Source organism: Solanum verrucosum, unplaced genomic scaffold, assembly GCF_900185275.1.
Source record: "Solanum verrucosum unplaced genomic scaffold, falcon-dt-bn FXZP01000085.1, whole genome shotgun sequence".
NCBI classification, from domain to species: Eukaryota; Viridiplantae; Streptophyta; class Magnoliopsida; order Solanales; family Solanaceae; genus Solanum; species Solanum verrucosum.
In genome coordinates this window covers 1,733,699-1,751,674 of record NW_026019839.1, presented here as the reverse complement: position 1 = coordinate 1,751,674, position 17,976 = coordinate 1,733,699, and the positions used below count along the sequence as shown (strand labels likewise).

Here is a 17,976-nt window from a genome sequence, read left to right as displayed (position 1 = left end):
CTAGTTGATTCTTTTTGGCAGAGATACTGTAAATATGTAGAGAACATTCTCGATTTGTGTATGTCATCCAGCGTTGAAGAGAGGAATTTACTCATCTTATTCATGTATCAACCAACACATGCCCCGGATAATCTTGATATACACATGCAAACTACGTATTAAAATTGCTCTCTCTCTCTCTCTCACTCACACACACACACAACAGCTTTTGTGGCATCCAAACTAAACAAACAGTATGATATGGATCTCGTCTGCAGTCAGTTAATAAGGTTTTCACCATTTTCTTTGACCTTTGAGTCTCCTCCCCATAGTTTTATCCTGTCTCCGGCAAGGGAAGCCTGTATTACAATCAAGTTATTTGTAAGATACTTACAATTAAAAGTAATAACTAACCTACACTTGATTCTTGATGTATGCCTTACCTCCTTGTTCCAATTAGTTCGAAGGATCATCATGATCAACACACCAGTTTGAACAGTCGTACCCGCAAGCATCCCATACCAAATTCCCTACAAAATCATGTATTAAATAATACAATGTCTGTCTTACGAGATTGTTTTTTTTTTTTTTTAAAATCAAGTTAAGACAAAGAAAATTGTACCTTAACACCAGTGTCAAGGAGGAAGCCAAGTATGAGACCTATTGGAATACCAAACAAATAGTAACAAATTATGTTTACATATGCAACATAAGCTTGCCATCCTGCTCCAATAGCCACTCCTGAAAGAGTAGGTTGAAGACTGCTAACAACAATGGTGGCAGCTAAGATACGTGAGAGCTCATACACAACATGTTGGACTTGTTCATTGTTTGAAAACAATAGAGGATACCAACTCCGACAAACAAGAAGCAACATTGCCAGGAACATCCCGAATAAAAGAGAAGTGATGGAGGCTACCATTACTGAGAATTTTGCACTTCTTGGATGTCCTGCTCCTAGTTCATTTGACACCCTTACGCTGTACATAAACATAATTAATGAGATAGTTAAAAAAGAAGGAGAGTGTTTAGAGTTAGTTAGGACTACTTCAAGAAGTTAGTTTGAAGGTAGTTACCAAAAAGTTAGGTAAGTTAGTTAGTAAGGAAAATAGAAATACATAGGATTTAGTCATTGTACATCTACTGCTTAAAAAGGAAAAATAAAAAATACTTTCTTCTTTTCCAATTCTATTGTTCTTATAGTTCATAGTGAATATCTTCATGGTATCAGAGCGGGTGATAAAACTTTAAAGAAGTCATCTGTGTATTACGTCTGAAGATCAGAATCTGGAGAAGTCATCTATGTATTACGTCTGAAGATCAGAATCTGGAGAATTCTGTTCGTTTCTGTGTATTACGTCTGAAGATCAGAGTCTAAAGAATTCTGATCGTCTTGATAATTCAGTTTAGCTTCCGAAAATCAATTTGAAAAAGAAGAAAGATTACAAGCATGACTCAAGGGGTAACTGGTGAACAGACAACTAAAACCAGTAGTGTTGGTGGAATTTTTGGAAATCCAAGCTCCATTCCAGCTATGTCGATGAGTCAAGGAGTTGATTATAGTCATCCTCTGTTCTTGAGTCCTGCTGATATCAGTGGGGTTAATCTGATTTCATTCCAGCTTATTGGAATTGAGAACTATGCCTTGTGGAGTAGGTCGATTAGATTGGCATTACTTGGAAGAAACAAAATTGATTTGGTAGATGGATCGTGTAAACAAGAAGATGTAAGTGCAGAATTAAGAGGTCAGTGGGAAAGGGTGAATGCCATTGTTCTCTCATGGCTTCTAAATTCTGTGTCAAAGAGTTTGCTAGGAGGAGTAGCTTTTGCATCATCAACTCAAGCTGTGTGGAATGACTTAAAAGAAAGGTTTGATCAATTAGATGGATCAAGAACCTTCAGTCTACACAAAGAAATTGCAACCTTGCAACATGGTACAGATTCTGTGTCTGTATACTTTACAAAGCTCAAAACATTATGGGATGAATTTGAGACTTTGGTACCACCTCCTGGATGTAATTGTGAAAAGGCAAGAGGTTTTGTGGATCATCTAAATCGCTAGAAATTGTATCAGTTTTTGATGGGATTGAATGAGTCATTTGGACAAGCAAGAAGTCAGATCTTGTTGATGAATCATGTTCCTACAGTAAATCAAGCCTATGCTATGGTTGTAAATGATGAATGTCAAAAAATGACCTCTAGTAGGTCAAATATAGGCCTAAGTTCTATGGGTAGTACTGGAATGGATCCTCTGGCAATGTACTCAAGAACTGGTGGAGGCTCTAGTTCCCAAGGGGTTAACAAGTTCAAGAAGAACTTTCCAGTGGTGTGTGATTTTTGCAGATGCAAGGGACACACTAAGGATCAGTGTTATAAGTTAATTGGGTATCCATCTGATTTCAAGTCAAAAAGGAAAGTGAATACCAGTACAGGAACTGGAGCTTACATGGTTGGGATGTTAACAACACAAGAAAGGATGATTATGAGGATGTGTCTGGTAAAGTTTCTTTCAACTATGGAGGTAACACTAATGTACCTGTGAAAAATCATATGAGTAATATAGAGGAATGTTCAAACCAGTTACAATGATGTAATTTCACCAAAGATTAGTATAGTCAAATTCTTCAAATGCTGAAGCAGAATCAAGGAGGTGGACAAAAATCAGAAGATTCAAGCCATGCACATGAAACTCAAGCTAATACTGCAGGTAAAGTCTTGTTAATTTTTGAAAATAGTCAGGTCTGAATTGTAGATACTGGGGCATCTAATCATATGGTGTCAAACTTGGATATGCTTTCTAGTGAGTCTGTTATCAAGGTTAAAGAGCCAAAACCTGTATATTTACCTACTGGGAAGTGTCATATGTGTCTCATACAGGATTATGTAACATATCTCCAAGAAGTGTGATTACAAATGTTTATCACATACCAGAGTTCAAGTACAACTTATTATCAGTGAGTAAGGTGACTAAGGAGTTAAATTGCTCAGTCACTTTCTTCCTTTATTTTTGTGTGTTTCAGGAGCTTTACACTGGCAAGGTGAGGGAAGTTGGTAAAAAGGAGGATGATTTGTACCTACTGCTAAGGAATTTGTCAAAAGATCAATTAAAGCACCAGTCATTTGTTGTACCTGAAAAGAAGCTAGGGATACAACAGTTATCAGAAAAGGAATTGAATGTATGTCACAAGAGGCTAGGACATGGATCTGCACAAATGTTGAGTAAAGTTTTTCCTGTTAATTCAGAAATAGTGAATAAAGTGCTAAATGAGTGTACTGTATGTCCTTGTGCAAAACAAACCAGAAATATGTTTCCTGTTAGTAGTATTAAAAGTAGTCAAATTTTTGATTTGATTCATTTGGATGTATGGGGTCCATACAAACAGGCAACTTTTGATGGTAACAGATTTTTTCTCACAGTAGTTGATGATTTCTCAAGGATGAGTTGGTTATTTCTGTTAAAAAATAAAGCAGATGTGTGTGTAGCTTTAGATTATTTTTTGAAGTTTGTCAAGACACAATTTGACAAAGTGGTAAGGAAGGTAAGGTCTGATAATGGAACTGAATTTATGAATGCTATATGTGCTACTTTGTTTAAAGAAAGAGGTACAGTACATCAAAGATCGTGTCCTTATACTCTACAGCAAAATGGAGTAGCTGAAAGGAAGCATAGACATCTATTAGAGGTGACTAGAGCGCTAAGGTTTCAGGGCCATTTTCCTATAAGGTTTTGGGGTCAGTGTGTACTTGCAGTTGCTTACTTGATAAACAGAATACCTAGCAGAGTTCTAGGAGGTAAATCTCCATATGAAATGATGTATGGTGTTAAGCCAATTATATCTCATCTTAGAATATTAGGTTGTTTATGCTATGCTACATTGTTAACTGAAAGTGATAAACTAGCATCTAGGACAAAGGCTGCAGTACATATGGGGTACTCAGAAACCCAAAAGGGTTATATTTTGTTAGATTTGACTTCCAACAGCTTCTTTGTGAGTAGAGATGTGATATTCAGAAAGTCAGTCTTTCCTTTCTTAACTGTTTTAGATAAAAGTAAAAAAGGTCCTTTTGTAAATCATTTGGATAATGATATGCTGAATGTAGAATGAAAGTTAGGATATGATAACATGAGTGACAAGAACAAATTTAATCATAGGTATGTACAAGAAACTCAGTGTGATACAGAATTAGACAGAAACTTGACTGATAATATTGAACAAGATACAATGGAGGAAACAATTCAAGGACAGGATTGTATGTCTAATGATCCTCAGACAGTGGTGAATAGAAGGTCTACTAGAGGAGTTCATCCACCAGCTTGGATGAAAGATTTTGTGTCCTTAAATATGGGCAAACAAGTGAAGTATCCTATAGAGGAGTGTGTTTCATACAGTCACTTATCTAAGTCTTGCCAAGAGTTTGTTGCTGTAACTTCTGTGCTAACTGAACCTACTTCCTTTGCTGATGCTAGTAAAGATCCTAAGTGGATTGAAGCAATGCAAGCTGAAATACAAGCATTACAAGATAATAACACTTGGAAACTAGTTGAGTTGCCTAAAGGGAAGGTTGCTATTGGATGTAGGTGGATCTATAGGATTAAGTAGAAGTCAACTGGAGAAGTAGAAAAGTATAAAGCAAGGCTGGTAGCTAAGGGATATAGTCAGCAAGAGGGCATAGATTATAAAGAAACTTTTTCTCCTGTAGTAAAAATGGTCACAATAAGAACCATTCTAGCCTTAGCTGTGTCCAAGAGTTGGCATATACACCAAATGGATGTATATAATGCATTTCTAAATGGAAATTTAGAGGATGAGATATATCTGTCTATGCCATAAGGGTTTTCCAATCAGGGGGAGAATATGAATAAGGTATGCATATTGGAAAAGTCATTGTATGGGCTTAAACAAGCACCAAGACAATGGAACCATAAGTTTGCAGAAAGTCTACAGAAGCTGCATTTCAAGCAAAGTCAGTATGATCACTCTTTGTTTACAAGGAGGACAACTGAAGGAACTACGATAATCTTGGTTTATGTGGATGATATTTTAATAACAGGAAGTAGTTTAAAGCTGGTGGAGGAAACAAAAAGGTCCTTACAACAAAGTTTTAAGATGAAAGATCTAGGAGAGTTGAAATACTTTCTTGGGATAGAGTTTGTAAGGTCAAACAGTGGAGTTGTCATGCATCAAAGGAAGTATGCACTTCAACTTATTTCTGAAGTTGGTTTATCAGGAGCAAAGACTACAGGAACACCTATGGATGTAAATGTAAAGTTGACATCAAAGCAATATGATGATCAAACTGGACAGAATCAAGATGAGCCTCTAACAGATCAAAGTGTCTATCAAAAACTGATTGGGAAGCTGCTATATTTAAACATGACCAGACCAGACATTTCTTTTAGTGTTCAAACTTTAAGTTAGTTTCTACATCAACCAAAGAAGTCTCATATGGATGCAACACTTAGAGTTGTCAAATACATTAAAAGACAGCCAGGTCAAGGTATACTACTATCTAGCAAGTGTAGTAATGAAATTACAGCTTATTGTGATGCAGACTGGGCAGCATGCCCTCTTACAATGAAGTCTGTGACTAGCTATGTCATTAAACTTGGAGAGTCTATGGTGTCTTGGAAAGCTAAGAAGCAAACCATTGTTTCAAGAAGCTCAGCTGAAGCTGAGTATAGGAGCTTAGCTTCTATTGTGGCAGAGTTAGTTTGGTTGATTGGAATGCTGAAAGAAGTAAAGGCTGAGGTTCAATTACCAGTTCAAGTATATAGTGATAGCAAGTCTGCTATTCTATTGGCCTCTAATCCAGTCTATCATGAACGTACTAAACACATTGAGATTGATTGTCATTTCATCAGGGAAAAACTTCAACAAGGGCTGGTTAAGATTACTTATGTTTCAACACATAATCAGCCGGCTGATTTGCTAACCAAGGGTCTCAACAGGCCACAACATGACTATCTACAGTCCAAGCTAGGGGTATTAAATATTTTTACACCACCTAGCTTGAGGGGGAGTAATGAGATAGTTAAAAAAGAAGGAGAGTGTTTAGAGTTAGTTAGGACTACTTCAAGAAGTTAGTTAGAAGGTAGTTACCAAAAAGTTAGGTAAGTTAGTTAGTAAGGAAAATATAAATACATAGGATTTAGTCATTGTACATCTACTGCTTAAAAAGGAAAATTAAAAAATACTTTCTTCTTTTCCAATTCTATTGTTCTTATAGTTCATAGTGAATATCTTCAATAATCACACAAAGTTGTGTAGATAAGAAACCTCAAGTGAAATGCTAGTTCGTAACCCAACAAATAAAGTATATTACATAGTTCAAGGATTGACGACTTGAATGCATTCTCTTATATAAGATTACCTTATTGCAGCATTAAATCCAAGTGCAACCATGAATGTCCAGCCTTGGATATTCATACTACAATCAAATGATGATATCATTGTTAAAAAATGAAAGATACTAGTACTTTAACTTTTATACATTGATAACGTAAACAATTTGTAAAAATAACTATTGGTGAGGTTATTGCCCAAGTAATTTTTCAATAATATAATATATATTGCACTTACATAGTTATAATTTTAGTTCACACTCATATAATAATTTTTTCAACAATGTTTATACATTCGGTATATAAGATTATACAATATTATATAGTTATTGTTTAACGATGTATTAATCGTGTATAAATTGTGTATAAGAGGTGTATGTGAATACTTCTATTCTAGATTATATGAAATTATACAAAAATTAAATTTAGTCTCCTACAAACTTCAACCCACGAAAATCACCAAATAACTTTCACTTTTAAACCAAAACTTCAAATGACATCTTTAACGAACCTCAATCATTAATTTATCAAAAATTTCAATAAATTATAAAATATATTTGTGAGTTTTCAAGCTTTTATAACTCCAACAACAGAGTTTTTAGTTTTTCACTTTAATTCACCCATCAAAATTTAAATTTGTGATGATAGACATGAATATCACCCTCAATCAGTTTGTAAATATAAAAAATGGAAATCATAATCACAAAGTAAGAAATTATTGCCTTTTCCCTAAATATTTCAAATTATATACAAAATGGACTAAAAAAACGGTAATATACTTATATGGGTTCATTTTTTTTTTATTATAAGGGGTCAAGTGATATAGCGCATAAAAATATCTTTATAAATCTTGTAATGACTGTTAAAAGTTTTTTTTTCTTTAAGAATGTATTTTCTTCTGATTTTTCACCCGATGTCGAAATCCATATTAGGGCCATCACTATCCAGATTCACACAGAAAATCTCATAATGTTAATTTGAAAGAAAATATGTTCCTAATAAAAATGACTCTATATCTAATAGAGCTGAAACCGTTAGATAAAAAATAAATTACTTATGCTATATCACAATCCTTACTGATATTTGAAAATACATAAAAGCATGCACACAACACATATAAATAATATATAAAATTAACAGTTGTACTTTTCGTTAAATATATACGATCGAGTTAGAGTATCCTACTTATTACTATGGTCAATCAATACTTACATTAAATATATAGAAAAAGATGTTACCAGAAGCCTAAAGATTCGTGCCAAATTAAATAAAATGATGTCAGTATCACATTAAAAATAATAATTAGTAAACTGACCAAATAGAAATTGCATCGACGGCCACTTCAGCATTCTTGAGATATCCAGCCACGAGAATTAGTGCCATGAAGTACCATATCTCTAAGCTGCAATATAATATTAAAATCATGACATTTATATCCTCATTAATTACTTATCATACAAATTGTCAGGTAAGGCACATTCTATCGAAAATGACTTTATTTTCAAGATTTAAATATAAGACAACCTAGGACAAATCGATGTATATGAGAGAGACAAATATTATATGCCATAGTTTTGCGAAACAAATATGAATTATCTTTATGAAACCACATTTTAATCTAGAATCTTCATTGACAAAATAAAATTAATCGAATCAGTGGATTTTTTAATCTTTCTTCTGCACAAGAACTTCGAAACCCTAAATAGGTTTTGAGATGCACAACACTGCCCAAATGGTGCCGAAATTCAAGAAGCTTTTTCTCTTCTTTTTTTTTTAATGAAGAAATAACTTAATCAGTAAAAAAGAGTAGTAAAGAAAAATTGCAAATAAAAGTAGTTATCAAATTTCATATTTTAACTACCTATTGTTATGTCTATTGACCTAAACTATTGCTCTCCTTATATTACAACACATATCAATACTGAGTTGGTCAAAGATATATTCTCAATCAAAAACAGAAGTGTAAAGCTAACTCAACAATGAGGTATGTTTTTTTTTTTTTCTTAATATATAAATGAAGTACTTAATAGTTTAGATAGGTATATAAAAAGAGAAGGATTGAAAATATCCTGATCTTGATGTAAATTATTAATTTTGTCTTCGAACTATTGACAGTCTTAAACACACTCATTTACTTGACTAACTAAACTTAAATACACATCTGATCTGCCACATGACATAGCAAGTAGTCTCAAACTCTTGTAGGAGCATGAGATCTTAATAAAAGCAAAGAGAAGTGTTGAAAACATCGTACTCCTAAACTTGACGAAAATATTTAGGGATGTATTTCACTCATGTTGTGAGATCGGGATATATTTAAGTTCAGTTAGTCAAGTGAGTGTTTTAAAGACTGCCAATAATTTGAGAATGAAAATAATAATTCACGCCAAATTTAGGAGTATTTTCAATATTTTTCTTTAAAATAATAAATAATTCCGGTGTAAAACTCGTAAAATGATAAAATAATTTAAATGTTTTATTACAATCAGTTTTTTTTTCAGTGCAGCAGCCTCATTTATTTGGCCATTGAATAGCGATATTAAAATTGTGTACTATTACAGAACATGCGCATAGTTTATTTTTAAGTCAATAAATTGTTTCATCTTTCTTCACATCACCCAATGTTCACTCTCACATTAATAATTAACGAATTAATATTTGAGTCTAGTGAAACATACTCCCTCCCTCTGTCCCTAATTATTTATTTACTTTTAAATTGATACACCTATTAAGAAAATAATTATTAACATAGTGAGTTTATCATTTTACCCCTATTAATTATGAAATAGATGAATTAAAAATTTAAGATTTTAAAAAAGTTTTACCTTTTTCAAAGTAATTAATTGAGGGTATAATAGATAAAAGAAATTTGACATTTCTTGATTTATCAAAATGAACAAGTAATTGAAGACAATTATAAAAAAAAAAGTAGACAAATAATTAGGTACATTGAAAATATAATTGAAGATGCATTATTGATAGCATAGTATATGATATCATATCTACTTGAAAATTTGTGTTACGTGTCATTATTCATAACAAGACACGAAATTAAGTACATATCTAAACTATGATGAAATTGATTGAATATCTACTTGGAGAGAAAAATAATATTATAATTGAATATCTGATCTACTATATATTCTAGTAGTTTATATGTATTTTAGTTTGGGATGAATAAGCATCAGTTTGCATATATTGTGTTTTAACTTGTATATATTATTTTTTTATCAGGTAATATAATTAATCAAAAAGTAAATAATACAAAAAACTAAGTTTAAAGGAAATATAAAATCCTCGATAGGTTATGTGTGCACGTAGATGACAATAAAGGTACTACTCATATGATTGAGCCGCCCGGTGAATGAATAGTGCAATAATAATTAATTTAAACCAATAAACTCACCAGAGCATCACAGCAGATGCAAAAGATAATTTAACGAATTCCCAAAGATTTTGAAAAGCCTTTATAGAAAATCCAGACCAAGCTTCTCCACAAGCCCCACTGAATATGTACACCAACTTAGCCACCACTACGAACCACCACGAACCGTTCAGCACAACCGCGGCACCCACCAGTCCCCACCCTAACTTGAGCATAAATAGCCAACTAAACAAAGTGTGTCCGATAAGTCCAACTGCCGCTATGCCGGCCATCACCATGATCTTGCTTTGAGCTTGCAAGAATATTTGTATTGGAAAGTTTAGTGCATACGCGAATAATTGTGGAATCATCCACACAGCAAATGTACCTGTATAAACGAATTCAGAATATAGAGTCAGTTAAGTTTAATGAATGAATAGAATCTGTCTTAGATTCGCCTATACCTGCCCATTTCGATATATCTGACGTTTGACCAATGAGTCTGAGAAGTGACGTGGCAAAAATATAAGGCAACATTAGAATTAGTGATGTTGCGGTGAGGATTATCCAAGATCGTTGCATATAAGTTCCTAGCATGTCTAGTTGTTTTGCTCCAAATGCTTGTCCACATAGCGTCTCCAATGCACTTCCCATTCCCAACTGTAATCACAATAAGCAAATCCCTAAATTGATTGAGTTCAGGTATTTAGAACTAATAGTTATTATATCAGAAAGTATATACATACCATGATGCCAAAAGAAAAACCAGCGATGACAGAGTTTTCAATGGAGACAGCAGCAAGTTGAATGGTACCAATATGACCCGCAAATACTTGAGTTATGGCACCAATTGAGTATTGGCAAATGGAGGTGAAAATGGCTGGAGCAGCAAGGAACCATAGTTTTTTCGATTCCGCTGAAAACTCTCGAACTAAATCTTTAACTCCATGGATTACTTCGATATCATATGAATCTGGTTTGAATGAAGAATTATTAGTAAAAGAACCATTTGAGTGATTGTTCACTCTTGATGTTAGAAGTGGTACCACACTATCATTCTCCATCGTTGCCATATATTATTTGTGTGTTCACTCTAGGTGTTATTAGAATTTAGAAATGGCAATCGTTGCCATCTACTAATAAATGATAGGGTGGGGGTTACTCAAGAAACTTTATTGGGAAAATTAGCAATTAAGTCATAATACATAACATAATTAGTCAAAATAACAACACTTTAAAATATTTATTTAAAATGGCAGAATGACGATATTTTTATAAAATAATATGTATTTAGATTTTAGTATTTTAAATTAATTTTATTTATGGAAAGAGTCCTATATTAGACCAAATTATATATCAATAACCGTTTAAAGTGAAAAAAATAAATTAAACCAATACCATTAACCTTTTTTCATCACCATTCACGTTTCTTTCCCCAACTTTCACATTTCTTCCCCACCTTTCACGTTTCAAGTTTATCTTTCTTCAAAGTGCTAATTTGTTGTTCATCAAGAAATTTTCTTTATTGGTAAACGAATTCTCTTTATTAATTCAAGCAGATTTCTCGATTGACAAGGTAATTTCCATTATCAATTTTGATTTTTTTTAATTTGATGTTTAAATCACTGATTCTATACATTACTGATTTTCAGTCAATTTTTCCAATTTTTATGTGATTTTGTTTAAATATTCACCATATATTTATTAATTTCAATTTTTTTTGTGATTTTCTTTTAATTTTTCAGATTTTGTAGATTCTAGAAATTCATATATATGTTTGTTTTGTTTGATATTTAATACATTTTAAAATTTGATAATATCAAAATTTGCTTTTAGGGTTTTAGATTACGGGGAAAGCATCTAATTGTCTACAATGACTGATTCAATCAGAATTACTAGAGGTATACCAAATAATATTCAAAATTTTGGTGAATTTTCCTCATTTGATTTGTGTATTACCCAAGGGTTGCATTGTATTTCAATCTCAATTAGTATACCAACATGTTTGTATTTCCTTCTTAATTTGTATTCATCCTAACTGTATGCTAACAATTTTGTATTTATTGGGTATTCATTCTGTATTTCAATCTCAATTTATATGTGAACAAGTTTGTATTTCTCTTTTGTTTTGTATTTTATGTGCCTACTTTACCTTTCAAAGTCACTTTGTATTTCAAATGAAGAGAGTATTTAATTTCTTTTGTATTCACAACCTTATATTTCAATCTCACTTTGTATTTATAACTTTGTATTTTCATCTCATTTTTGTATCATATATTGTTGTATTCAACATATAGTTCATGATCGATTAGTTACATTAACTTAATGGGATACAAATTATTGTATGTATTCAAATAGAAAAAACAACTACTAAACTAAAAAAAAACAATTTCATTCGTTATACATCATAATTTGGATACAAAACATCCGAAAAAAGCTATAAATCCCAATGCATACAAAGATTTCACTGATTCAATTAAAAAAAAACAACACTCTTGTACTCGACATATACGAATTTCTCATCCAAACAAATAATAAAATCGAAAAAAATACCTGATTGTTTTTCCATTATTCACTGGATGCGACAAATTTATAGTTGTCAATTTTGAAAAATTCTGGTTAAAAAATATGTCGTATTCAACTTGAAGAAGTTTTGAAAGTTATCAGATGAATGATTCGGAAGACAAACTAAATTATTTTAATTTTTTTTTATGTTCTTAAGAAGAAAGCAAAAAAACGCTCGACGGAAAGATGGCTATTTATGCTCTTTTCAAAACGTAACTGATTTGTATTTAAAATCTTTTTTACCTCTTTTGATTTTTTTTGTTCCATGATTTTCTCTGTTCTGTTATTTATTATTTGTATGCTTTCAAATTAATCAAAATAAAATAAATACATAACTAATCCCTTAACAAACTAAAATAATGACATTTTCAATAAATAATGAAACTGCTGCTTAGGAGTCCCACTAAAAGCTAAAATATTGCTCTTTTGAAAAATTTCCCTATTTTATTACTATATGAGTCACATGACCAATATTTTTGATAAGTGGATTCATGGTCTCTGTTCATTTTTATTTGTTGCATTTAGATATGACAAAAAATAATTATTGACATGACTATTTTATAACATTATTATTGTTACTATTAATAGATGTTTAGGGAGTATTAAATTTTGAAAATGATTTTACATAGAAATGACAATTGGGGTAGGCATGGCGGGGCAGGGCAGGACAAGCTGTTAGTGGAGCAGCAGAACATGAGAAGATTTGGGGATGAGGTGGGGCCAGGTAAAATTTAAATAGGGCAGGGTAGGTGAAGGATGGGTTTGTGAAAAAAAAAGAAGAGAAAATTTAGGAAATAACAAAGATAATAGACACAATAAGGCTTTATAACTATAGTTTTGATATTTGTGCTTCATAGGTAGTTTTGTTTACTATGAAGGTTGCGATTTGTGTGTTTCGCTTGCGAATATACAAACAAAGTAAGTACATACGAATTGTGTATTTATACATTTAAGAATTTTTCAAAATTCTGTTTGTATATTTCGCTTTTCAATATATAAACAGGGTAATTTAATATGAATTTTTCATAAATCGTATACAGATAACTAGGGTAAGCATTTACAAATTATGGATTTATACAATTAAAAATCGAATTATACAAATTTTAGACCTATACAATCAAGGATCAAATTATACAAATTTTAGATTTATATAATTAGAAACCAATAGTAAAATTTCACAGAACTATATCTACAAATTAAATAAATGATCAAAACTATATCTATATTATATAATATACTCTAAATGTTTGTCGTTTAGCATAATTTTTCAAAATAAAATAAAATGTAGGCCCCGGCCCACAAAAGCACGAAGTTAAAAAGTCTAGATGGTAGATATAATAACACGTGGTATATGTTTACTTTGTTTCTCACAATTTATGTGATACAAACAATGACCAATATGTTAAATAATTCTTACGCTGATGGAATTTCCATTTCGAGATTTGAAACCCGATTGTTATCGAAAATCGCTTTTAAATAACTTAAGCCTATCAGAATTCAAGACTTTCAAAAATCACAATCTTTCAATCAAAATTCAAAGCCAACTTCACACACTGATAAAAAATGACCCGGGACAATTTTTGAAACGGATAAAATGATAATTTTTTGACAATTTCTAAAAATGACCTTCCGGGTCATTACAAGACAAGACTCTTAAGAATGCTAAAAAGGGCAGAGTCAGATGGCGCAATATCTTAACAGGTCAAGACTTGCCACGCTCTATTTACATCCCTAGTAAAGCATGGAAATATCAATTATCTTTTTTAATATGTTAAAAGTGACAAGTAAAAATGAATATCTAATTTTAAATAGTAAACGAGTAATAATCAAGTATAAAGACCATATTTAAGTCTACATTTTTCCTAATTAGTATGCATCATAAAAAGAAGTTAAAACATAAAAATATCTCCAAATTAGGCATCTTAACAAAACAAGTTGGATTTGAAGTTTTAGTTGTTGCAACTACAAAGTTTTTGCTCTCATCATAATTTTAATTAAAATTATTGTATCTAGTGTTTTATTTTTTTTAAAAAAAAATTGGTTTTAAGAGTCACCACATAATTTTTAAGAAAAATCAAGAAAACTACTTTTTCAAAAGATTAAAACAGAAATCTAATGAAAATATTAAAATTGGGTTCGGGGTTCATATTAGCATTTTGAGAAGGGTTTGAAAGCACCCGAAATACCCGCTAACACGCTGTTATCCGGCAATTGAAATATTTGGCTAATCATTTTTAAAAGATAAGCATACTTGATTAGTTTAGAAATAAACAAACTTAAGATTTGAAATTATTTTTTACGGGAAAAGGAAATAGTATAAGGATAATATTTAAGTAAAATTTGCAAACATTCTTAAGAGAGTTCAGTAGAAAATAGATAATCTTACTTAATCTTAGAAAATATAAGTATTAACTCAAAATGGTTTCTTCAGGGAATCGAATTAGGAAAACCTCAAAATCAAATAAACAAACAAACAAGTATCAACCGTTAAATAATAAGGAAGAGAAGGCTTGGGCCAAGTCCGGTTTCTGTCCGCCTGGGCCGGTACTTGGGCCTAAATTCAACTTTGGGCCCTTGACCCATTTTGTACCTACCCTAAAACTAAACATAAACCAATTGACTTTCTCTTTGGGCACGTAGGCCCAATTTTCACCTGTCCTAAACTAACAAAATAATCAAAATAAATGAGCCTTTGGTCCAATAGTTACAAAAACACAAAGCTGAAATTTTGGGGCTCCTTTAGCCCATCTTCGATGTAATATACAATGTATACGGTTGATGTATATTACTGTATCACACTGTATATCAGTGTGTTTTTTCCAGCCTTGCACACCCGTTACTGGCTGACTCAATAAAAGGGCAGAATTGGGCCTCCGTGGCCCGATTATCGAAATGCAAATGAGGAAGAAATCAGTGGGACTCGGGGCAATTTCACATGCAACAAAAATGATAAGATAAGGATTAATAATTAATCATGAACAAATATCGATGCAGCTCTCATCAAACAAAGTCAAGCCGTTAATATTCACTACAGAGAACATCTAAAGACAAAGTGGCTAACACCATCAGAATCTTATAGTTATAGGCAGCAAAAGACTAACAAAATCTTAATTGATAAAATGTAATTATACAATGTAAGAAAACCATCTAATGGTCAGTCTATTATAAAGACATATGAGCTCATAACCTTACTAAAACAAAGTTTAAACAAAAGAGGGATGTGACCCTAGCACAACATAACAATCAATCAATTCATAACTTAAAGAAAGAATATGCACATTCACATGCCACTTCATTTAGAACTGAAGTAATATATCTACTGATAAGAGAGGAACATTTTATTTTATTCTCGTATCCTAACAGATTGACTATTTAAATTCAACATTTAACCAAACTATTTGGGTAATAGTCATAGTCAAGATAGGGCCATATTGGAGTCATGAAACTAACCGAGAGCGGGGTGAATACTCGCTCTTAACAAAAGGAATCATAACTTACTTTGTGCTAGACTCAAATCCATGGCAACTTAACTTAGATCGATAAAATCTAAATAAAAAAAAATCTGCATGTTATCGAGCAGCAGAGAGTTGATTTATACAATATAACAATGCAACTTTCAGATTTTTGCCAAAAAAGAAGAAGCTTATAAACCAAAAGAGTAACAAGCAAAGCCGACCCGCTAGTGTAATGCGATGATATTAAACAAACCCAAACATTGCTGCTCTACATTAAACGAAATTCTACTAACAAAAGATTGCACATAAGGAACTGAAACAAAAGTTCAAACTGAACTACAGTCTACAAATGACCTGGTGAAATTAAACGAAATAATGAAAGAGCACTTGAATTAATTAACAACACTAGGACAAATAACGAAACTCCAAACAATGAGTTGAAAGACTACTTGAATTAATTAATAAGTCATATCACTGATTCATAATCAATAATTAATCCAATACTCTTAAAATCATAACATTTATTGTTTAAAAACAGAAGATGCATTAACACCTAACATACCAAGCAAACAACAACTAGTTCATGATAAGGGAAGATAAAATCAGAAACTCTTGGCAAATTGACCGAACCAAACATGTGACACTTCTTAGATCCATAAACACGAAATCAGATGCTTAATATTTATAGGAACAAGTGTAAGGACTAGAATCGAAATACCCAATACTCTTTAGAACAAACTAGTTGAGCAACACAAAAGCTAGGAGTACTTATGAAACGACCCCAAAAATGCCCGAAAATGTGCTTCGGAAACACCTATAATTGTAATTTCCATATATCTCAAAATCCGTGCATGATTTCGGAAATTCGACTTCATATTCTTATTCAGGGGGTCAAATTGAGTGGGAAATGGGTCTAACCCGAATTTTAGAGCAACCGTATCAAAATTCGAAAATCGCAAAAAATGCGATTTGGAGGGTCAACTTTAAAGGGGCATATATCTTAGCACACAAGGAACTGGAAGGGCCACCACCTATTAAATTAAAGCCCTTTGAGTTAGCTTTCCAATGCAATTGGTTTCATCTCATTCCGAGGTAGGATGAAGGAGTTATGATCATTTTCGTAAAACCTGTCCGGGCAGAATTACAATTTCCAGAGAGCTAAGTTACTGTAGCGGGCTGGGGACGTTTTTCTTTTATAAAAAAAGGATATGTCCCATACTTAGTTATATTTCTTTCTAGCTTCAAAACACTAAAAAACACTCTCTAAGCCTTCTTCAAAATTTCACCAAGATCTTCAACCAAATTCAAAAATCTCAAGCTCTAATCCGGATTCAAGACTCAATCTCAAGCTTCAATTCTCCATTCCAATCTTCATCAAGGATTCTCCAAAGTTGAGGTATGTGGGTTGATTGTGGAAACCTTCCTTTCCACAAGTCCAACCATTTATCCTCTATTTTACTTCAAGTTTATGGGTCCTTATGATCATTTTTGAACTTTTGAATTATGGAATTACTACTACACATTCTATTATGGTCTATTTTTGCATATTATCATGAAATTGAATTATTATGTGATGTTTATGGTTTTCATGTTTCCATGATCAAATTATGAAGGTTGATATATATATGTATGTTGTTGGTGGGCTGATTTATATGTATTTCGGAATTGATTGGACTTAGTACTCTTGAAAGAAATAATTTTATCTACATGAACAATAGCCCACCATGTGTTTGATAAAATGCCATTGATAGAATTCTTAGGAAATGGAATGTCCAATGTACGTCCTATGAGTCAGATGGTCATATAATCATTGAAATGATGATGAAATGGATACATGTATATGATTTTCTCTATATAAGTGTTGTGAATCGACCAAGCCTAGTTCGGGGGGTTGTAGGCCCGGGTAACCGTATCAAGGGGTTGGTACCTTGGTTGCCTAGTACGGGGGGTAGTAGGCCCGTATAACCACATCGAGGGGTTTGTACCTTGGTCCCTAGCTCGGGGGGTGGTAGGCCCGGGTAACCACATTGAGGGGTTTGTACCTCTTTCGCCTCTCCAAGGGGATGGTAGGCCTTGGAAAATACTATATTGATGGTCACTCACCACACATGTATTACGTCCCACTAAATATGATTTTTATGTAAGCATCATTATACATATCATTTCTTTAATATGCTATCTATCGGGTATGATTATGCATTTTTCCTATGATGTCCATCTATTGTAGCATTGCATTTCATCCCATATACTTAGTACATTCAAACGTACTA

At 32.4% G+C, this 17,976-nt stretch overlaps 1 protein-coding gene across 1 annotated transcript; it reads right to left on the bottom strand.

The window, feature by feature from the left end:
* Positions 1–76: 76 nt before the first annotated feature.
* LOC125815074 (protein DETOXIFICATION 29-like) lies at positions 77–10,750 on the bottom strand. Its single transcript, XM_049494476.1, has 8 exons — positions 10,433–10,750; positions 10,151–10,346; positions 9,729–10,074; positions 7,638–7,724; positions 6,352–6,408; positions 602–959; positions 423–509; positions 77–338 (listed from the first exon to the last, which is right to left on the bottom strand). Exons 1-8 carry the CDS (start codon positions 10,748–10,750, stop codon positions 258–260), a joined length of 1,530 nt encoding a protein of 509 aa, XP_049350433.1. The 3' UTR covers positions 77–257.
* Positions 10,751–17,976: the final 7,226 nt, after the last annotated feature.